The sequence below is a fragment of the Anguilla anguilla genome, chromosome 4 (assembly GCF_013347855.1).
Source record: "Anguilla anguilla isolate fAngAng1 chromosome 4, fAngAng1.pri, whole genome shotgun sequence".
In the NCBI taxonomy this organism is placed as follows: Eukaryota; Metazoa; Chordata; class Actinopteri; order Anguilliformes; family Anguillidae; genus Anguilla; species Anguilla anguilla.
The window spans coordinates 10871386-10889875 of record NC_049204.1 but is presented as its reverse complement, the minus strand read 5'-3'; the positions used below and the strand labels follow the sequence as shown (position 1 = coordinate 10889875).

The 18490-nt window shown below is 41.0% G+C and overlaps 1 protein-coding gene across 4 annotated transcripts in view; it reads right to left on the bottom strand.

The window, feature by feature from the left end:
• Window positions 1-5574: 5574 nt before the first annotated feature.
• Window positions 5575-18490, bottom strand: part of pbx1b (pre-B-cell leukemia homeobox 1b) — an 80777-nt gene continuing 67861 nt past the window's right edge. For 2 of the 4 annotated variants that reach the window (XM_035414909.1, XM_035414910.1), the window contains 5 exons: window positions 18046-18181; window positions 16923-17082; window positions 13944-14056; window positions 12474-12563; window positions 5575-9703 (listed from right to left, as the gene is read on the bottom strand). In XM_035414909.1, the coding sequence (XP_035270800.1) occupies window positions 9611-9703; window positions 12474-12563; window positions 13944-14056; window positions 16923-17082; window positions 18046-18181 (592 nt within the window). In that variant the 3' untranslated portion in view covers window positions 5575-9610. The remainder of the gene's footprint in view (window positions 9704-12473; window positions 12564-13943; window positions 14057-16922; window positions 17083-18045; window positions 18182-18490) is intronic. The other 2 variants (XM_035414911.1, XM_035414912.1) reach the window with 1 other exon arrangement.

The window sequence follows — 18490 nt, the reverse complement described above, 5'->3', positions numbered from 1 at the left end:
GAATGTTAGGATACAATTCATTTGTGGGGCAGCCAATCCCCAAATAAACACAAATTCCTCAGTATGTAACAGAAGGGGGTTGAAGGGAAGAAGTACATTTAATCTCCAATGGGCACTGCTGTCTTGTCGTTGATTGGTTGGAGTCTTTGTGTGAGTTGCTATCGCAGTTCTAATAAGCGGTCCTTCAGAAACGAGTCACAGATTGTACCTTGAGATTGTGTGTCCTTTGCTGTTTCGCCCTGCCCGTCTCCTGTGCTGCGATTCCCCCCTAAGGGGACGCTCACCACTGCCAACTTGAACTGCTTCCAAGTCCTGGACCTGTGGAAACGACACCAGCAACTGTTCTCCTACCCAGGCACAAACCTGTGGTTAACTGGATCTGGTCCCAGAGGTAATTAGAGCTCAGCTACTGTGCGTTGATTAAATGAACCACATTCCCAGATTGCAACAGTGAGCACCACAGAGCTTGTTTATGTACATTTTAAAATAAAATGCCATCAACCACAGGATCTTATGCAGTTGCCTAGAAATAGAGAATTGTGCTCAGTGCCCAAGTAAATGTATGAAAGGGTGATAAAACCTCTTTGAGTTAATTTATTGTATTCTAAAAGTATTCAGATGAACTGAATTCATTTTATATCGATTATCCCAGTCATTATTGATTCTGCATGTACATGAAACAGGCCCTCTTCAAAGATGTGTCATGGCCTGGAATCATTCACAGTTTTAAAAGAGGAGGAATATAACAAAGGTATAAGAACATCCTTGGTTGAATGGGATCTAGGCTATGTTATCTTTCAGTTCAATGAGATGTTGTCCGTTCAATTATTAGCCTAGCGTTGACAAGAGCCCGTCTCACAGAGCTGTTAGCCAGATGCTTTGATTTCCATAACCCTTTGCAGCAAGACCAGTGGGCGACATTGATCCATGTCGAACCTCGAAGAGGCCAAAGAAGAGCTGTTTTTCCCCATCTCTACTGACCTCGATACTCCATATCCCTAGAGAGAAACCAGTACAGTGAACATGCTGAGCTGCTGAGCTGCTGTGGGCAATGCATTATGAAAGTTTTTTGCTCAATGCCTTTGTGAGGAGGAAAAAAACACTATCAATATCAATGCTTGTAAAAAAACGGGCTAATTATCCATTTTGAAATGCAAATAAACTGGTGCTTTTCAAAGAGGCCATGCTGCTCAAGCCCCATTCGCCTGCACTGTTCTGACAGCCCCCCCCCCATTGCATTCTTTGTCTATACCCCCCCCCCACACACACACAAAATAAGTGGAAAAAGGACAGCACATATATTAGAACTGAGCTGCTGCAAGCAGTGTGATATTTGACTGCCATTAGATAGGGAGTGTGGGAGGCAGATAGCCCCACAGGTTTGATAAAACACTGTTTGGTTGCACTGATGTGGGGATTTCTCACGAGATGCAGCATTGGTTCATTTCCTGCACAGATGGGAGGCTTGACCATGCAGATATTACTGTGTTATTTGGACTAGGAAAGGTCAAGTACGAGGATAAATAATAATTGACAAAGAAACTGTGGCTAATGGGCAGTGGGAAACAATCACTGGGGATGAAAGGTTCCCCTGAAGCTGTGAACACGACATTGTTTCTGTTTTAACTACTTACTACTTCCACCCCGATGAGATGGCACGACATATGGCCCTTTCCTGCTTGGTATAATAGATCATTTTACACAAGCATCGAAAACATAAAATTTTTTTAGGAATGTGGTTTTTTCCCGCAGATGTTAAAATATAAGAGAAATACTGTGCACACTTTCATAATATTTAGCTATATTTAAAAAAATGACTTTGTCAGAAAATGGAATACCACCCCCCCCCCCCCCCCCCCGAACCCCACATTCTCCTTGTTTTTCGGTACACATTTTTTAAAAAGAGTTGTTTCCCTGTAACGTAATCGGAGGGCATACGTCCCCCAAACGCTCATGTTTGGAATTCATTTCCAAAGTTCTGCTCGCCGCCAGTGAAAAATGTGCCACTGTGGGAATCCAAATGGCCGCCATCAATAAATATCACCGCTGCAGTTTGCATTTATCTTCCTCACTTAATTTGTTTCCCAGATGCCTTTCCCCTGGCTGCTGACCTTTCCACGGAGCCTCCTGAAACAGCAGATATTGCAAAATACTTTGTTTTGTCGGCAATTTGTTTATGAGTCGCAGACTGTAAAAAGGGTGCACAAGAAGAGCTGTGGAAATGTCAGATCATTTTTAACCAGGGGGGGCCTTCAATCTCCCCACCCCCTGTATGGGGTCAGAATGTATACAAGTATTCCTCTTTACGTGAAGCTTTACATGCTAAGTACTGACTGGGCCGTGCTGAAACAGGACCACTTGGCTTGGCAAAACATATCTGTTTACGGAATCCTCTCCTTCAAAGAGATTCCCCCAAGTCGGTTGGCACCAGTTGGCTTGAAGTCTGAATCACTTCTTGCCCAGATGAAGTTGACGTAGCCATGTCACCATAATCTCTGTGGCTTACTTGAAAACAGGTGTGCATAGCATGCTTGAGAACAACAGGGAAACAATTAGCAAGGCCAAATTAACATTTTCCAGAGTGCCATCTCCTATTTGCGGGGTTAAAAGAATGCACCAAAGGTGATTCCAAGACATGAGGAAATCCGATGAAAGTGCTTGGCTGGTTGCAGAATGCATTTACAAATCAGCCATGTAAGGGCTATTGAGCATTTTGCAGATAACAGCGCTGTTTAAGGATAAAGTAATGACAACGGCACACAATACCTTGCCTTTGTGAGGCAACGGTTAAAATATATTAAATGCACATCCAACGGTTCTCTCCTTTCATCTGTCACTGCAACAGGAAATTCCCTTGATATGAACAAGAAGGCATTCCCATGTAATTACACTTGATCATGTTTGCAACTGTCACTCCCACAGGCTCTGTCACGCTCTACAATTTCACTCGTTGAAACGTTTGGAAAGCATTCCTAATTCCAAAGTTGATGGGGTTTTTTTCACTCTCCTTCCCCCCCCCCCCCCCCCCCCCCCCCCCCCCCCCCCTCTGTCTCCTTTTTTACTTTTAGTTCAAACAGAAGGTGGATTGGAAGCACGGAATCGGAAATCCTTTCTCATTTATCTGGGCGTCAGAGATAAGTGAAGCTCCTCACATCCCTGTGAGTGCCACATAAATTGTGCCTCACAGGGGCTGCCATCTTAGAAGGGTGGGGAAGAAAGAGCATCCTCACACAGACTGGCTTCTTCCTTTTGAAAACATTGAGTCACCTCCCCTCCCCTCCCCACCCCTAAAAAATAAGGAAGATTGTTACAATAGGCGCAAAAGGTATATGGAAGGTGTGGTGTGGTAGAAGCGATGTCTTGGAGGCCAACATGACTGTCTAAATCACGAGCTGTCAAATTGCCTGAAGGCTCACTAATTGTCTGATCTGAGGACAGATTTCTGTCATATTTAATGAAATTCAGCAATTAAGCTATTTTCTTTGTTTGCAGTTACTTATAAATATAATCTTGAAAACAGTTGAAACGTCTATTTTGAAGACAATCTTAAACAAACTAAGGCTAAATTATTCCAGACAAGGAAGTAAAAAAAATGTAAACTGTTTGAAGGGCATCCATAATTGTCATATTTAAAAATAAACCTAATGAAACGTGTATGGTTAGATGTAGTTTGCATTTATTAATCTGCATTCTTGATTGCTTGGATTGTGCTGCATGCTTTCAATCTTACACTTTCCCAGATGTTTTTATAAATACCTACTGACCTTTTCAGATAAACTTCATTCACGTTACAAATGTCATGCTTGAGGTACTGTAGGTCACTTTAGCAAAGTAATCTTAAAATCGCTTGCATTTAACTGGTAAAACCATTAAGCCCACCAGAAAAAAGCCAAAGCACATAATGATCTTTTCCTATGTATTTTTTATTGTAAAAACTATGAATATTCACTTCCTTTATATCACACAATACTAATTCCTACTTCCTGAGGGAATAGCCTTCAAATTTCAAACTTCAAATCTATTTTTTTTTTTTGTTTATCTAAAAAGTACAAGCAGCAACCAAATCAATGGAGTCAAAACAATACATGTACGGACAAGTATTGCTTTGCCATCTGTGCAATATTTGGAATTATTTTTTACCCCCCACAGTCGCATTGTCAGTTTTTGTGTGCCAGTTTGCAATCAGCTAGTTCAGAACTACAGTACTCATCAAATCCTGAATTCCAGCAAATAGTCTTGTCTTGTTTTAGCCGGTACCTAGCTCTATCACGCCCTTAATAAAATGCAGCGAAACTTTCTGCTCGGGCTTTTGAATGTGTCAAATTTTTGGTGGACACATTCAATTGCTAGCCCAGTTACGAGTGTTACAAGGTGAACTTTACTTGGTAAATGAACCGTATTTCTCATCAGGCCTTTGATGGCTACATTGTATGCTTTCAACAGGTAACTTGCTTTATCTTTATCTTGCTTTACATTGTAGAGAGCACGCTCAAAGTTCAGTAGCAATGGTTTGAGTTGTAATGTAAGGAATGAAATTTAAATTGGATGTAATTGATTTTCCTCGCAGAACAAATAAAATGTGAAAAACATAATTCTCTGTGCTTATCTGTTCTTTACCTGTGTCAGCAAACCACAGCATGTACCGCTGAAGTGGTTTTAGGCAGTGAACCAGGAGGGTACTGTTGCAGATACCTGATCACTCAAATACTTATTTCTGTTTGAAATTCTGTCCATGTCACATCCTTTTCCCTCCCGGTGTAGCCTATTAAATCAACAAATTGCTTTTAGGAGAGTCACAATTTATCACTTATTGCATTACGTCAGGTGATTGCAAATTGTACTATTAGTCAGGCGATTGCAACAATCCAATGCCTACAGTGATCCCAAAGGCTGGTAATGCAAGATGAAAACATTTTAGTGCACATATGCCCCAGATAAACTGGTGTCCCTAGCTACACGGGAACTAAATGGGAAAATTCTAGTTTTTTTCAGAAGCATAAGTCACAATTATTCACGCTCATGAAAATAAACAAATTATCCTACCGGATTAACACAAAAGTTTTTCTACATCAAATGAAGGCACTTCATGAGTCATCATAATAAACTTGTTTTCTATATAATGATGCCTCTGTTGAAAGCACTTCATTTGAAACAGATCCCATTTTTTCCTCCTTTCATTCAAATTCAACATTGCGTGGGCACTTTGAAGGTATGCGCCCAACGGCACCTTTAGTTGCTGCACACTGAAATAATATAAATGCAGAACATGTTTATATAGGACACGTGTTAATAGGATTATATGCCTGAAAACTTTGGAAAATATAGTGTTTAAGAATAAAAGCACTGATCGTTTGCAAGAATCTGGTTATATTGGGCAGAGGCTGCCTTCATGAGTAATTATGTATACTTATTAACAATAAAATAGTTATATTTAATTAGTTATAGTTGGAATTTCATGAAAATGTTTTCAGTGAAAAAATGTGAAAAATATTTAAGGATTTTCAAATATATTAACATAATATTAAGAAAACATTTATGACTAATTACAACGTTAAAAAAGACAAAATACATTTATGCAACAAAAGAAACTATTTATTTGGAATATGCATTACCAGTACAAATGAAGAGACCATAAAACCTACACCTTGTTAGTTTTTTTTTCTCCACAGAACACAAGGAGTTTTAAGTCGGAATCAAAAAGACACTAGTTTTGTGTTTCCATTTCATATCTTTTTACATATGCAGAGATCGTAAAAGTTAAAACTGGGCCAGAGAACGGCTCACCGATTTCACACTCTGAAATCTTTATAAAAAGAAGAAACATTCAAAAACACTGCAGTATTTTATGAAAGAACAAAAGACATGCAACAAAGAAAACATTTGATGTTTTAAAAATCGCTCAGCTTTTCTTTTTTCGTTTTTATATATACTTTTTCTCTTTTTCTGCAAAAACTAAAAGCATCATTACATGAAGCTTTTAATAATACCGTGATATTGGACAGGCAATGTGAAAAGTACAGTTCAAAATCAGAAGAATGTATTTCCCCCCTTTACACAAGGACCCTATGATGAAAAACAGTTTTAGGATTTCGTTAGAATACAGATAGGGGGAGGTTGGCAAATACTGGGCAGCAAAATATAATCATTTTATTAGTCTGCTACTTTCTGTGAAAAACTACCTTCCAACATTATACGAATGGAGCAGTACACCCCAAAAGTAAAATCTTAGTCCAAAAAATACAGCTGTACAGAACATCTGAGGATTCAAATTATAAATGCAGCCATTTTGAGGTAAAGGATTTCCTGGATGAATTGTAATATACCTTACTACAGGCTAAAAAATGACTTCTTAATAGAGTACATAATATTTCTGTAATCCAATATTGATTATTTATATTAATGAAATTATTCAGAGCCACAATATGTAAAATGTATTTTTTTAGAACTGTCAACAGACAAATAGAAGTTCTTTACATAGACTCCTCCTTTGACCTCACAACAGCTGTGCTGTGATGTACTAATCACCTAGAGGTGGCAGGTTTCAGTTACCTTCTGATTTTGCATAATAATTATGAGTAGGATTTGGTCTCGTTAAAACACTAATACATGACTAAATGTTGAAACTAACTTTTCACATCACCTTGACAAGACAGTATCCATTTCCAGAAGTTCCGATAGATGCACCAGAATGTACAAAGTAAATCTTGTAGATAATATCCCAAATGTGCAAGCACACCCCCTTTCCCCTTGCCTATAAAATATTTAGCTGCATTTATTTGAAAAATGGATACTGTCCCTTTTCAACAAAGCAAAACAAGGACAAAGGTGCACATCTACATATATAGAGCATTCTTGAGCTAATTCACATATGAGAACAAACAAAATGTAGGTAGTCCTGTACTGTAACAAAGCAAATAAAAACATTAAAAAATAAAATAAAAAGAAATATGTGTTGTCGCTCACAGCATGGTGATGTAAAAAATATATCCAAACAGTTTCTGTACGTGTGCCATACGGGTGTTTTTCCATTATTATTTTTTATTTTTTCTATATAAACACTCAAGAACTCTGGCTGTGTTTTTGGTTTTGAGAATACCAGAACATTCCTAAAAAACGTTCCTCAGTATGACAGATAACAAGACGCTATTTTCAAGCAACGAAGAAAGGTACTGCTAATAAAGCTGGCAATGCCGAGAAATTTAAACTTTTTAACTTTTGCAGTTTTTGGTATCAAAGTAATGGTCTGTATGGATATGCAAAACTGCGCAAGGAGGCAATCTGCAGCTGGGTAAACTCGACAATAGTGTACATAAACGTCAATAAAAAAACATAAGACAAAAAAAGAAAGCGAGAGAAAATGCATTTCACATTTCAGATTTGTTTGCTAAATGGACAGATTTGCTGGGAAGGTTTATTGCAGACTGAATTTCTATTTCTGGTGCTGGAATTGGTTGAATCTGGATCCCTTGTTGGGAAAAAATACAAATAAAGTCTTTTATTTCTTGAAATATTATTTCACGGTTATTGTGTGACAGCTCTGCCTTGTTGGTACCTGAAAAAGGAGAGCTCGGAGGAAAGCTTCAATCTAAAAAGTTTAATCGCTTCTGTAGTTAAACTGACTCTGGTAAAACATGCTGCCGCGGATGAAAAAAGCAAACTTGAATTTCCTGACGTAATCTTCACTTCAAGTTCAGTTCATATGATTTTTCAGTTAATTCATAGCACCAGCACTGACAGTGAACAAAGAGGGATGCACAGAGATTTGCGCAACAACGCAAAACAAGCAGTGTAACTAATGACCACATATCTTGTTCAACGTTTTGTAAAAACCGGAATAAAAACACTTTCTCGCACTTATTACATAATTGTTTTGGTTAACAGCAGCATTTTGGCTATAAATGTCTCTGATGTATAGTGGTAATAATGGATGTTCTTAATACAAATGATTCCCTTTGTGATATTGCATAAGGATTGTATGAAAAACGTGTAGTTTAAATGGTAGCAAAATTGCTTTCTAATCACCGAGATCCATTTAAATTAGTTCATTTCAGTCATTCGTGCCCTGCATCACTGATGTGTACAGCTGAATGGACACGCATCCTTTGATTAGCAAAAGCAAATATTGGATGACTTTCATTTCTGTGAGAATGGTGGTCTCTGTTACGGCAGAGACAAAACTAAAGTCATTTTGCAGGGAGATAAACCGATGCACAATTTCAAGGGAACACTTAGTACTTTTTTTTCCCAACTCAGTGACAGCCCAGCAAAATACATAATTAAGAACGGACATCACAGAACTGGACTGGACTGAGGACTGCAGTTTACAATATGACCAGAATATGTGATTACATAATTAATGGTAATGCTGGCTTTTGGTTTTATAGACAGAAAGACCTTTCAAGGCTACACTGGATTTCTCAAATACCTGCGAAAGGTTTGTAACTCATATTTTGTATGAGCACAGTATACTCTACCAGACATTGGTTGAGAAAGGATACCCACAGGTCACTTTAAATTTTTTGTGATTTTTTAACTGTCGGCTTTTAAGTCAAATGCATTCTGGTATTCATGAACAAACGGAAAAATTAATACGTATATCTATGTGGAAATGTATATGTGCACATATGCAGGGCTCGAAAAAGGTTTCTCAGACTTTTAAGCCAGTGGAATTCAAGTGAGATTCCCGAATTTCAGACTTGAGACTTGTGGTACTAGGTCCCACATTCAGAGAAGAGCACAGGAGAATCCAAACTGTAAGCTGGGTTGGGCTGAATGGCACGTTTTGCTTTTGTATTCTTCCTAGTGGGTTCAGTCTAGCCCTCTGCTTTTCCTCTGAAGCCAATGAGAACTTGTGCAGCTACGTATCCTTTGCTACAATAAGCCATGCAAAATATAGAATTGCCCATCTTTCTTTCTTTCTTTTTTCATTTCACCACTACGTTTTTTCGCTCAGGGGGTGACTATGGTCAAATGCATGTTCAGGGCCAGATATGTAATACAGCTTAACAGAAGAGTGTCCATAAAAAAAAAAAATTGAACATCTGAAAAGATGAGGGTGACCTGGTACTATCTGCTAGTGGTAACAAAAAATTAGAACAGAAAAGTTTAATTTTTTTTTTTGTTTTAGTTTTTTTCTTCTTTTTTTAGCTGAGAGGTAGAGTGAAAGCCTTTAAATCTAAAGATAAGGGTTGTCTGTTTAATTATATCTATAGTTTTGACTGAAATAATTACATCAAGGTAACCTTGATCCTCTGTATGCATGGTGAAAAAAACTGTACAAACGTTTTTTTTTTTGTCGTTCTTGCTGTTGTTGTTGTTGCTGTGAAAAACCCCGGCGGGATTGTAAGTCATGATGAAGGAGGGAGATTTTTTATTTGTTTAGTTTTGTTTGTTTTTTTTTTTTTTTTACCAAGAGACAAGACAATAACCATGAATAACTGTCAGTACTGATGATCATCTCATTTTTCTGCCTATCTACAGTGCTCCCGAAACGGAGGGAAATGCTATTTTCGCTATTGGCGGGTTGACCTCCGGTCTGAAAGGATTGCTGGCGAGGCGGTTGCTGTTTGTCGTTGGGGCGTGTTTTTTTTTGTTGCCGCGTTGAGAGGGATCAGTTGGAGGTGTCGGAGTGAACGCTTCCGGGTCCTTCCGTGGGCGAGGTCACTGACGAGGGGGTCGTTGCGTCTTGCCAGCCGCCGTTCGCCTGCGGAGACGAAGGGAGAGGAGACGGGTTGAGTCCGGGAGCGAACGCCGCTTCGCCCGTTCGACTCATCGCGAATATCGCCCGCGTACTGACATCACGGGGGGGGCGGGGGCTCTCTGCATGCCGTCTTGGTGACTCTCTTTCCATGCTTTGGGGGGGTAGGGGGGGGCTGGACAGTTACAGTTTTTTATTCTACTGCTGTCTCACCCACATGTCATTTTTTAAATGTTAAAATAATAATAAAAATACATCTATTCAATTTCTGAGCGCTAATGGGATGCTAGTGACAATATTGGGCATTCCAAAATATTTTCAATAAATTAACATAACACTCCAGATACGAAAAAAAGTGCAAACAATATTTGTGGTAAGAAATTAAGATTCTGTGTTTTAAAAAAAAAAAAAAAATCATCTTAACCAAAAGAAGACGCTGCGGTCTTACACTGCTGGGAGGACTAGCGCGAGTCATTGTTCGAATGCACTGCGCTAATTATAGGTCTTAAAACGCATCCTCGGAGAGATGCATAATTAAAAGGGGGCATTTAGCCGTCCTGTCAGAGAACGAGTTTCATGAAAGACAAACACAAATTACGAAACTGAGAACGTATCAAGCTCTCTCCAAAACAAAACTCGCACGACAGCCAATGGAAGGGGGGGGGGGTGGGGGGTGGGGGGAATCAAAGATGGCAAATTATCACATTGGAGAATGGAATAAAAGTACAATGGGAAACATGGATGCCATTTCAAATCCCCGAGACAGGCCTGCTAAAGAGCATTTGGGACATTAATAGCAATTTTCATGCCATCAGAAAAAGCCAGAGAATGGCCCTTGGCAGCCTCTTATTTCAAAGCCTGTTATTTAAGGTAGAGGCAGACTGTAATCACAAAATGAGAGGGGAAAAAAATCTTAAAACATCTTCAGCTTTTGTGACACTCTACATTTATTTCAAAGCCATAATTACTGTTCTAAGACAGAGGAAGACCACGTAAATACATTGCACGTTAGCTTGGTCATTACCACCAACAGAACAATGGGAGGGAATAATTTTACAAAAAGCACATACTGAAATCCTTACTCTCTTTCTGTAAATTGGTGGACATAAACGAGGGTCACGACATTCCATTTTAGAGCTGAGTGGTTTCACCAACCCTCATGAATATTTATAGGGCTCGACACCGCGGTGCGTGTTATTTAAAAACAGAAAAAAAAATCTTTTACAGAATCACGAGAGGACAGAATGGCCGATCACGAAAATATATCATGAGGCACTTAATTTTTTTTGACATTTCTAAGACAATAAGCCCGTGTTTCTGTAAGTATTGAATTTTAAAAATACTTTTTTTTGAAGGGTAACTAGTATTGAGGAAAATCTAAATCTGAAAGAATGTCTATGAGGCTTCTTTTCATGACAGGAAGATAATCACCGAATAACATAAAAAAAGGAAAAAAAAAAACACTTCATATTTTATCCAAGGCTTACTACTATAGCCTAATTTAATAATAAAATCAGCCTAAATCATAAACATTACAGATTATCTCCCCTTCAAAAATAACACTGTAATACTGACAACAAAAAATACAAAAAAGTGATGACAATGGTGCCCTTCGTACACGATCATGCAAAAAACACAATCCCGTCATTGTATTTCCCTTAAATGCCCTTTGATAATAGTGAGACATAATTTTCTATATCAAACGCATATCATTTGAATAATCTCGAGGCTTTGTTGCCAAATACATGAGGGTAATTTGAAAGTGCCTAACGTGAAGGGGCTTGCTTACATCTAGGGCTAACAGTATCTATGACGACAGTCGACTGCGGCTAAAGAGCCCGCATACGCTAACTGTTCCCTCAGGTCTATCAAAGGCGGCCTTCTCCTGGACGCAGGGTAACAGAAGCAGAACAGAAAGGTAAAAGAAAAGAATAGGAATACAAGCATATTTTTTTTTTATCCAGGAGAAATCTCCTTTCGTTTTGGTGCAAACGGTCAAAGCGAGCGAAGAGCGGGGCGGGGGGGGGGGGGCGGGCGGGCGGGAACGCATCCCCGTTTGCGGCCGCGCTCTCGCGGCGGCTCGCTGTCAACGCCATTACGACGGCGGGCGCCTGATCTGAGCGATGCGCTGGGATTGCTGTCCCGAGCCCGCGCTCAGATTTCCTTGTGTCTGTCTTATCGATTTCCCTCTCTGCGACACAGCTTGTCGGCGTGAATTTCCATGCTAGCCGCAGCCGCCGGGGTCCCCCCCGGATACACAAACGGGAGGACGCCCCCCCCCCCCCCCAAATCCCCCACCCCACCCCACCCACCTCACCCCCACTCCCCTCCATCCGCCCCCCGTCCCCTTTCCGCTGGATATTTTTTTATCGCCACTCCGAGTTTGTCCTCAGTGCTTCGTAGCCATCGGTCCCCCCCTTCGGAGGGAACCACAGTCTGGCTCTTTGGCGACACGCGCGGGACTGGCGTCGCGCTAGGTGTCACCTGTTTGGCGGCTCCTCCCGGGGCGAGGGGGGCGCGTGGCCGCAGGTGGCGCGCGAACGCTGATTGGCTCTGACAGGCGTGGACGCCAGCTGCCTGCGTTAAAAGGCCGCCCCATCTCCGCGCCGCCCGCGGCGCCACCGAAACAGAAGCAATCAACTAGCCGACCGCCGAGCTAAGACAAGTCCGACTAAGTGGCACTCCGAGCCCTATGGCTTTGAAATAATTGGTAGGATGGGGGGGGACCGGGGAAAAGAAAAAGAAAAAAAAAAAAAAAAAAGCTTATTTTTCTTACGTTGATGCCCTGCGGACTGTACATCTGGCTGGCCGCGAGTCCGTCACTGTATCCGCCTGTCTGACTGATAACATGGCGAAGGGTATCCACCTGAAACACAGAGAAACACCGACAGACTCCCGATTACAAGGGCGTCAGAGAACGAGAAAGGTTGCAGCAGACAGGGAAGGTGACGGAAGATGGTGGATGGCGAGCGGCACCATGAAAACTATACATTTTGTTCCACAGGGGGGAAAAAACGAAGAAAATCACACACAGATCTCACTTGGACCAAGCTTGTTTTTAAATGGCAAGCACATTTTTGTTTTACTGCAGACTCTAATATAAACACAAATAATAATTTTACTCAATATACAATAAGTTTTACAACAAAACTTTTTTGAGGCATCAGTAAAATTGAACAGATTCTTTATGACAATGAATAAGACAATGAGCGTTGTCATTTGCTGCTGCATATATAAACACCTTTGATTTATCCAAAAAAAACCAGAACATGTTTCATTTAGATGCACCTGTATAGTAATGGAACTTGCACCTGCATAGTAATGGAATATCCACTGCTTTCAGACATTTATCTAATTGGAGCAGGAACATCTGTGCAGAAGTGCATGTTTTCCTTTGAGGATAAACATCAAGAGGTCCACCCTATAATGCCTTCATTTAATGTTAAAGCAATGTCAGATGATCAAACCACAGCTGCGGCAAGCGGACCACCTCAATGCACACTCTGTTACATTTTCTTTTTCAAAGTGCGGTTCAAGGTGCTCAATAATTTGTTCTGTATTACAGAACTAGCTTTATTATAAAATAACCCTCATATTCACTATTGAACTATATTCGCTATTGAACCCTATATGGGATAACACTTTTACCAACTGCCTTTGCGGTAGACTCCGCTATTAAAAGCTTATTGCTCCTAAGTTCGTCTCTTTCTGCTAATCTTACATTACTAGCCAACTTAAATGTTTATTTGATTAATGTAATCATGTTACCCTCAGTCATGACTCACATGTTGACTGGGAACTGTGGTCGAGACCATAATGACCAGTTCCCTAACAGGTAATGCACAAACTTTGAAAACATTAAGTCACATTAAAGGCATTATAATTTCACCCTTCACTCAAGCCTGTGACAACAATTCATACAAATGTCTGGCTTGAAATCTACAAACCCTAGTCTTGACCTTGTTCCGTTTGTAAGTTCGCGCCTATTAGCTTGCAGAATTTACTGAGAACTCATGAGATGAAAATACAAGGAGTGTAGCATTTCAAAAACTTCTGGTTTCCTTCAAACATTTGAAGTGGAGCAGCCAAACCTTCCGTTCTCGTGCTTCCATTCATTTGCGTCCTCCACCTGTGATTCAATGGTGAGTCGATGGTGGTTTTTGGGGAGGGGGGGAGAGGCGTTTGTCCGAATGGGGGAGGGAGGCCCGGCCTTGAGCAGAGCAGCTGACCTGCAGCGGATCCCTACCTGCGACTGCACGTTGGCTCCAACCTGGGCCCCTTGGTAGGAGTCCCCATTGAGTGACTGCACGCTCATGAACAAGTCTCCGGAATTTGACATGTTAAAAGAACCAGCAGAACCTGGAAGGAGAGAGAGCGAGCACCGGAATCACAGAGAGAAGGAGGAACAGTCATGTGGCCCCGCCCGAGGGGAGGGAGGGGGGGGCGGGGGGCGCAGGAGGCCGCCATGCACAAGCAAGAGGGTCTGGTGTCAGCGGTTGGCAGGTAGCGGTTAGTGGGAGCAGATCAGAGAGAAGGCCTTGGCCAAGTGAGAAATGGAAGAGGCTAAGAGAGGCACCCACTGCAGGCGCAGGTGAACCTGTGCCGATCTGCACAAAAAGCTAACAGCCATCATGACAAAGATGATAATACGAAATCAATAAAAAATCATAATACTTCCTGAAAATAGATAAATATAGATATGCTACAGTCTGAATAGGTATGATGCATCAATGCAGGGTAATGGTATAAAATACCAAAATAGGAATACAGATGATATTCCTGTTATTAAATGATGCACTATATACTGAGCATCAAAAACTGACGACTAGTTGACGATGGACTAACTGTATTTTGTGAAAAAAAATATATGTATATTCAGAAAGGCAGTTAGGGGCAGGTGAAGTAAGTTCTAAACATTTGACATGATCAGGCGGGAAATATTCAAAATAAAAAAATGACGCAGAAATCAATATACCCTGCTGATAAAGAGAGCCAAACTAGTAACATTGGTGTGTTAATGGCACTTGCTGTCTGGGGGATTCATAGCCAAAAACTGACACAAATTTTAAGTGAAACGCAATCCACCAATGACCAAGGCCACGAGTTATGGCCAATGTTAATGTTAACTTGCGTGGTGAATGAGACTGGTGACAGGTACTCTTCAGATGATCTTACTGACAGTGGAGCTGATAACTCATTAGTGAAGAATCAAGGTTCTGTGTTGGCCTCCTATATAGAGGTCAGTGAGCGTGGTGCAGAAATTCAGAAAAATAAGCCGTTGTGAGCAACACATTAATCAATGGGGAGGTCCAAGTGCGACAGGTTGAGCAGGAGTGGCTACTCGGTACACAACTCCTGTCCTGTGACCTCACATCCTGCCTTTCATGTAGCTCTTCATGGCGTTGGTGTGATAAAAAGCAGTGACTAGCATTGCATGCTGACACGATATGACTGGGCCTTCCAGATTGGGGAGAAAAAGACATTACTTTAAAAAAAAACTTTAAAAAAAACGATGTACCGAGGGACCTAAACCTAAATTTTTCATTTTTATTTTTTATTTTTTATCTTTTTATATTCATTTATTTCAGTTTTTGGAGATTGCTTTGCATTTAACAAGCACATTCCTTTTGATGCTCAGTTTATATTTGCACACTGAAAACAAACAACACAAATAAAGAAAAGCTGACGATCTTAAGAAATTTTACAGAAACATTGAACTCGATTAATAACCAAACTTTAAGTGGAGTGAGGGCCACTTCCACTGCTGGTGGCACAAGTCTTTACTAAGCAGCTGAAAACAATGGAAGTTCACTAATGGTCCAAAAAAAAAAGAAAAATCCACAGGTGCTAAGGAACTGTAGCCAAACCTAACATAAAATGCCAACAAATCCATAATAAAAGGCAGTTTATGTCTCCCCGTATGGCTCGCCATAACACAAAAGGCTCGTGCCTAATCATCAATTTAATGACGTGCGGGAGACGGACTAGACAAAGGGAGTATTTTCCTTACAGACGGCTTCGATGGCGAAGCGCATTACGAGGATGACTGCACACATACGTCTGGGTACGCGCAAAGAGCATCGCAGGAAGTTAAGTCAGCGTTAGAGAAAAGGCTTTATTAGTGAAGAGTGAAGGATTCATTAGAGGCACATGAAAATACAAGAGACTTGTTACTTGGCGCGGGGCCCAGGTTAGCTAATCTTTGATCATAGCGCGTTTTTGATAAGACTACTGAGCCGTGAAGGCAACCGTATAACGAAGTCGGAGCACGACGCGTAGAGCGTAACGGGTTTGAAGCTGTTTTGATCGTAGCGTAAGAACTCCGCTTTTCATTTCGCAGGATTCCGCTGGTTCAGTGTCGATTTCCGTGTGCGCTGTAGAGCGGGAAGCTGTGCGAACGCCAAAGCTAACTCATTTAAAGGTGGACTTGGTTGCTCAGCACACGGATGCCCGTACATGACCAGGCACACAAAGTTATCATTTATCGTACAAATCATTTCTGAGATATCAAAGAACACATGTATCAACGACTGTGAAGTCCTCTCTAGGCAGATATATACATGTTTTTCTTCTTCTGACGATGTAGCATAATATTGTACGAGAGATTATTAAAGTGTTTCACATACACTGACTTTATTTGGGCGGCCAGCCCACACAGATTTGCCTTTGCCCAAATAGACTCTGTTTGGTGTTTTTCTGACCGTAGACATAATTGCCAACCGCCCTGTCAACAGTTTCTAGTTTACCGCAAAGCAAATGCGGTCCTCCCACCATCATTCCCCTCAAGAAGGTCAACTTAAACACAGAAACTCCTGAAGACTGCCATGAGAGCTTCAGCATGGAGCTTTCACACGGTTCGGCAAGGACCTACTGTAGATTAACCATTGTTTTTTTAATTTCACCCGTATTTTCCCTGAGCAGTATGCTCACCAAGAGCTGCTGTCTCTGTTGATTCGGTACAAGACTACTTGTATACATCAGTGAATTTGTCGCCAGTGAAAACACCACCGCCCGCAACCCTAACCCCTAACCCCCCCCCCCCCCCACCACCACCACCCAGCTGGGTAATTCCTCACCAATGGCAATGTAAATCTCTCTGGCTATATTTAAAATTTCTAGCAACACTCACAACTATGAGTTTGAGTGCATTCCCATTTCTCCAATGTATGGAAATACACAGAATTCACTATTATTATGACCGGTCTGTTGTGGTCCTTAGACTCACCGGCAGAATTCGGGGTAGAGGGCGAGTTTGCTTGACTTCCATGTGCAGACACATTCGCAGCGCTGACTGCAGTTTTGGCAGCATACATGTTGGCCTCTTCTTGGAATTTTCCAATGTTTTTCTTGTACCGGATTCTCTTATTTCCAAACCAGTTGGATACCTGTAAACAAGAAAACATGTGAGCTAATTTGTTATTGGTTTCCCAGATATCTTTAGTAATTTGATACAAAATGCTTTGCGCTCAGCTATCTGTGCAGATTTTACACCCAAAATAGAAAAAAGAAAAATCAAAAAATCAAAAGAGTCAAGCGTGGAGATATCCATTCTTAAAATTAAAGGTATCTCTAGTTAATTATCTGGTAGCAGCTAATGAAATAGATGGGTTGTGGTTTTGGATGAGAGAACAAAGTGATGCAACTGCAAAGGTTCCACTCATAAGAATACAGGGGTATGGTACGCCTACACCATATTCAACCTAACCTATCACCTAAAGTCAATGAGTGACATTTGATCAATAATTAAATTGAGCTCAGATGTCATACCTAGCTGATCATCCTAATATTTATAATGCATTTTCCCCCCATAAGACAGACTTTAGGGACTGAATGGAAATGCTACTGTGGATTTAGCATCATGACTCTGGAGTGGCGACATCGTCAAGATGTCTCTGAGCTGAAGAACTGTGGAATTCAGGTAAGCAACCACGAATCACATTTCAGAACTAAAGCTAATACCCACTCCCACATGATGAGGGGACGTTATGAGGAAAACTCCCAAGATTAAATTGATAAACGCCATCAAAATTAGATTAGAAAATGGTGCGACATGCATACTTTCCAGACCAGGAAGGAGGCACACTTTTTAAATGTCTCTCTAATAATATAACAATGGGGCCCGATTTTAATAAATTCTTAATTGCTATTAATACTCAACATGTAATGAGCACTTAAAAATGATGATTCAGAAAGGTCAAATCTGAACTAAAACCGTTTGATTGCTCTGTTTGTGTGCTTTACTCATTTCCTCATTGTGCTGGAAAACTTGTAGCGTGTAAATAAACTAGAGCCCGTTAGCGCATGCTACACAATCAAGGCCTGGCGTCCTAGATGACGTGAAGGCTTACCTGTGAAACGGTAATAGAGCACTTCTTGGCAAGCTCCTCTTTGGCCTCCTCGCTTGGGTACGGGTTGCTGAGGTGGGAGTAGAAGTACTCGTTGAGTATCTCCGTCGCTTGCTTGTTGAAGTTCCGTCTCTTTCGTCTGCGCGGGGAGGACGCGGGAAGACAGAGGAACACCCGTGAGGATCAGAGCAAAAAAATAAATAATAATATAAAAAATTTACATCTTATGGGACCACTCTGTTAAAAACTAGAACCCAGACCTCGAAATGTCATTAGGGCGAGCAGCCGTTTGAAATTTTGACGTCGGCATTTCGAGGACGAAGCGGCGCGGCGGCTGGTGTGATCCTGTTACACCGAGGCGCCGTTACCCAGAATGCATGGCGCACATTCATAATCAAAAAGCCCAAACTCATTTTAATAGCGAAATACGAGGAGGAAAGCGGCATGG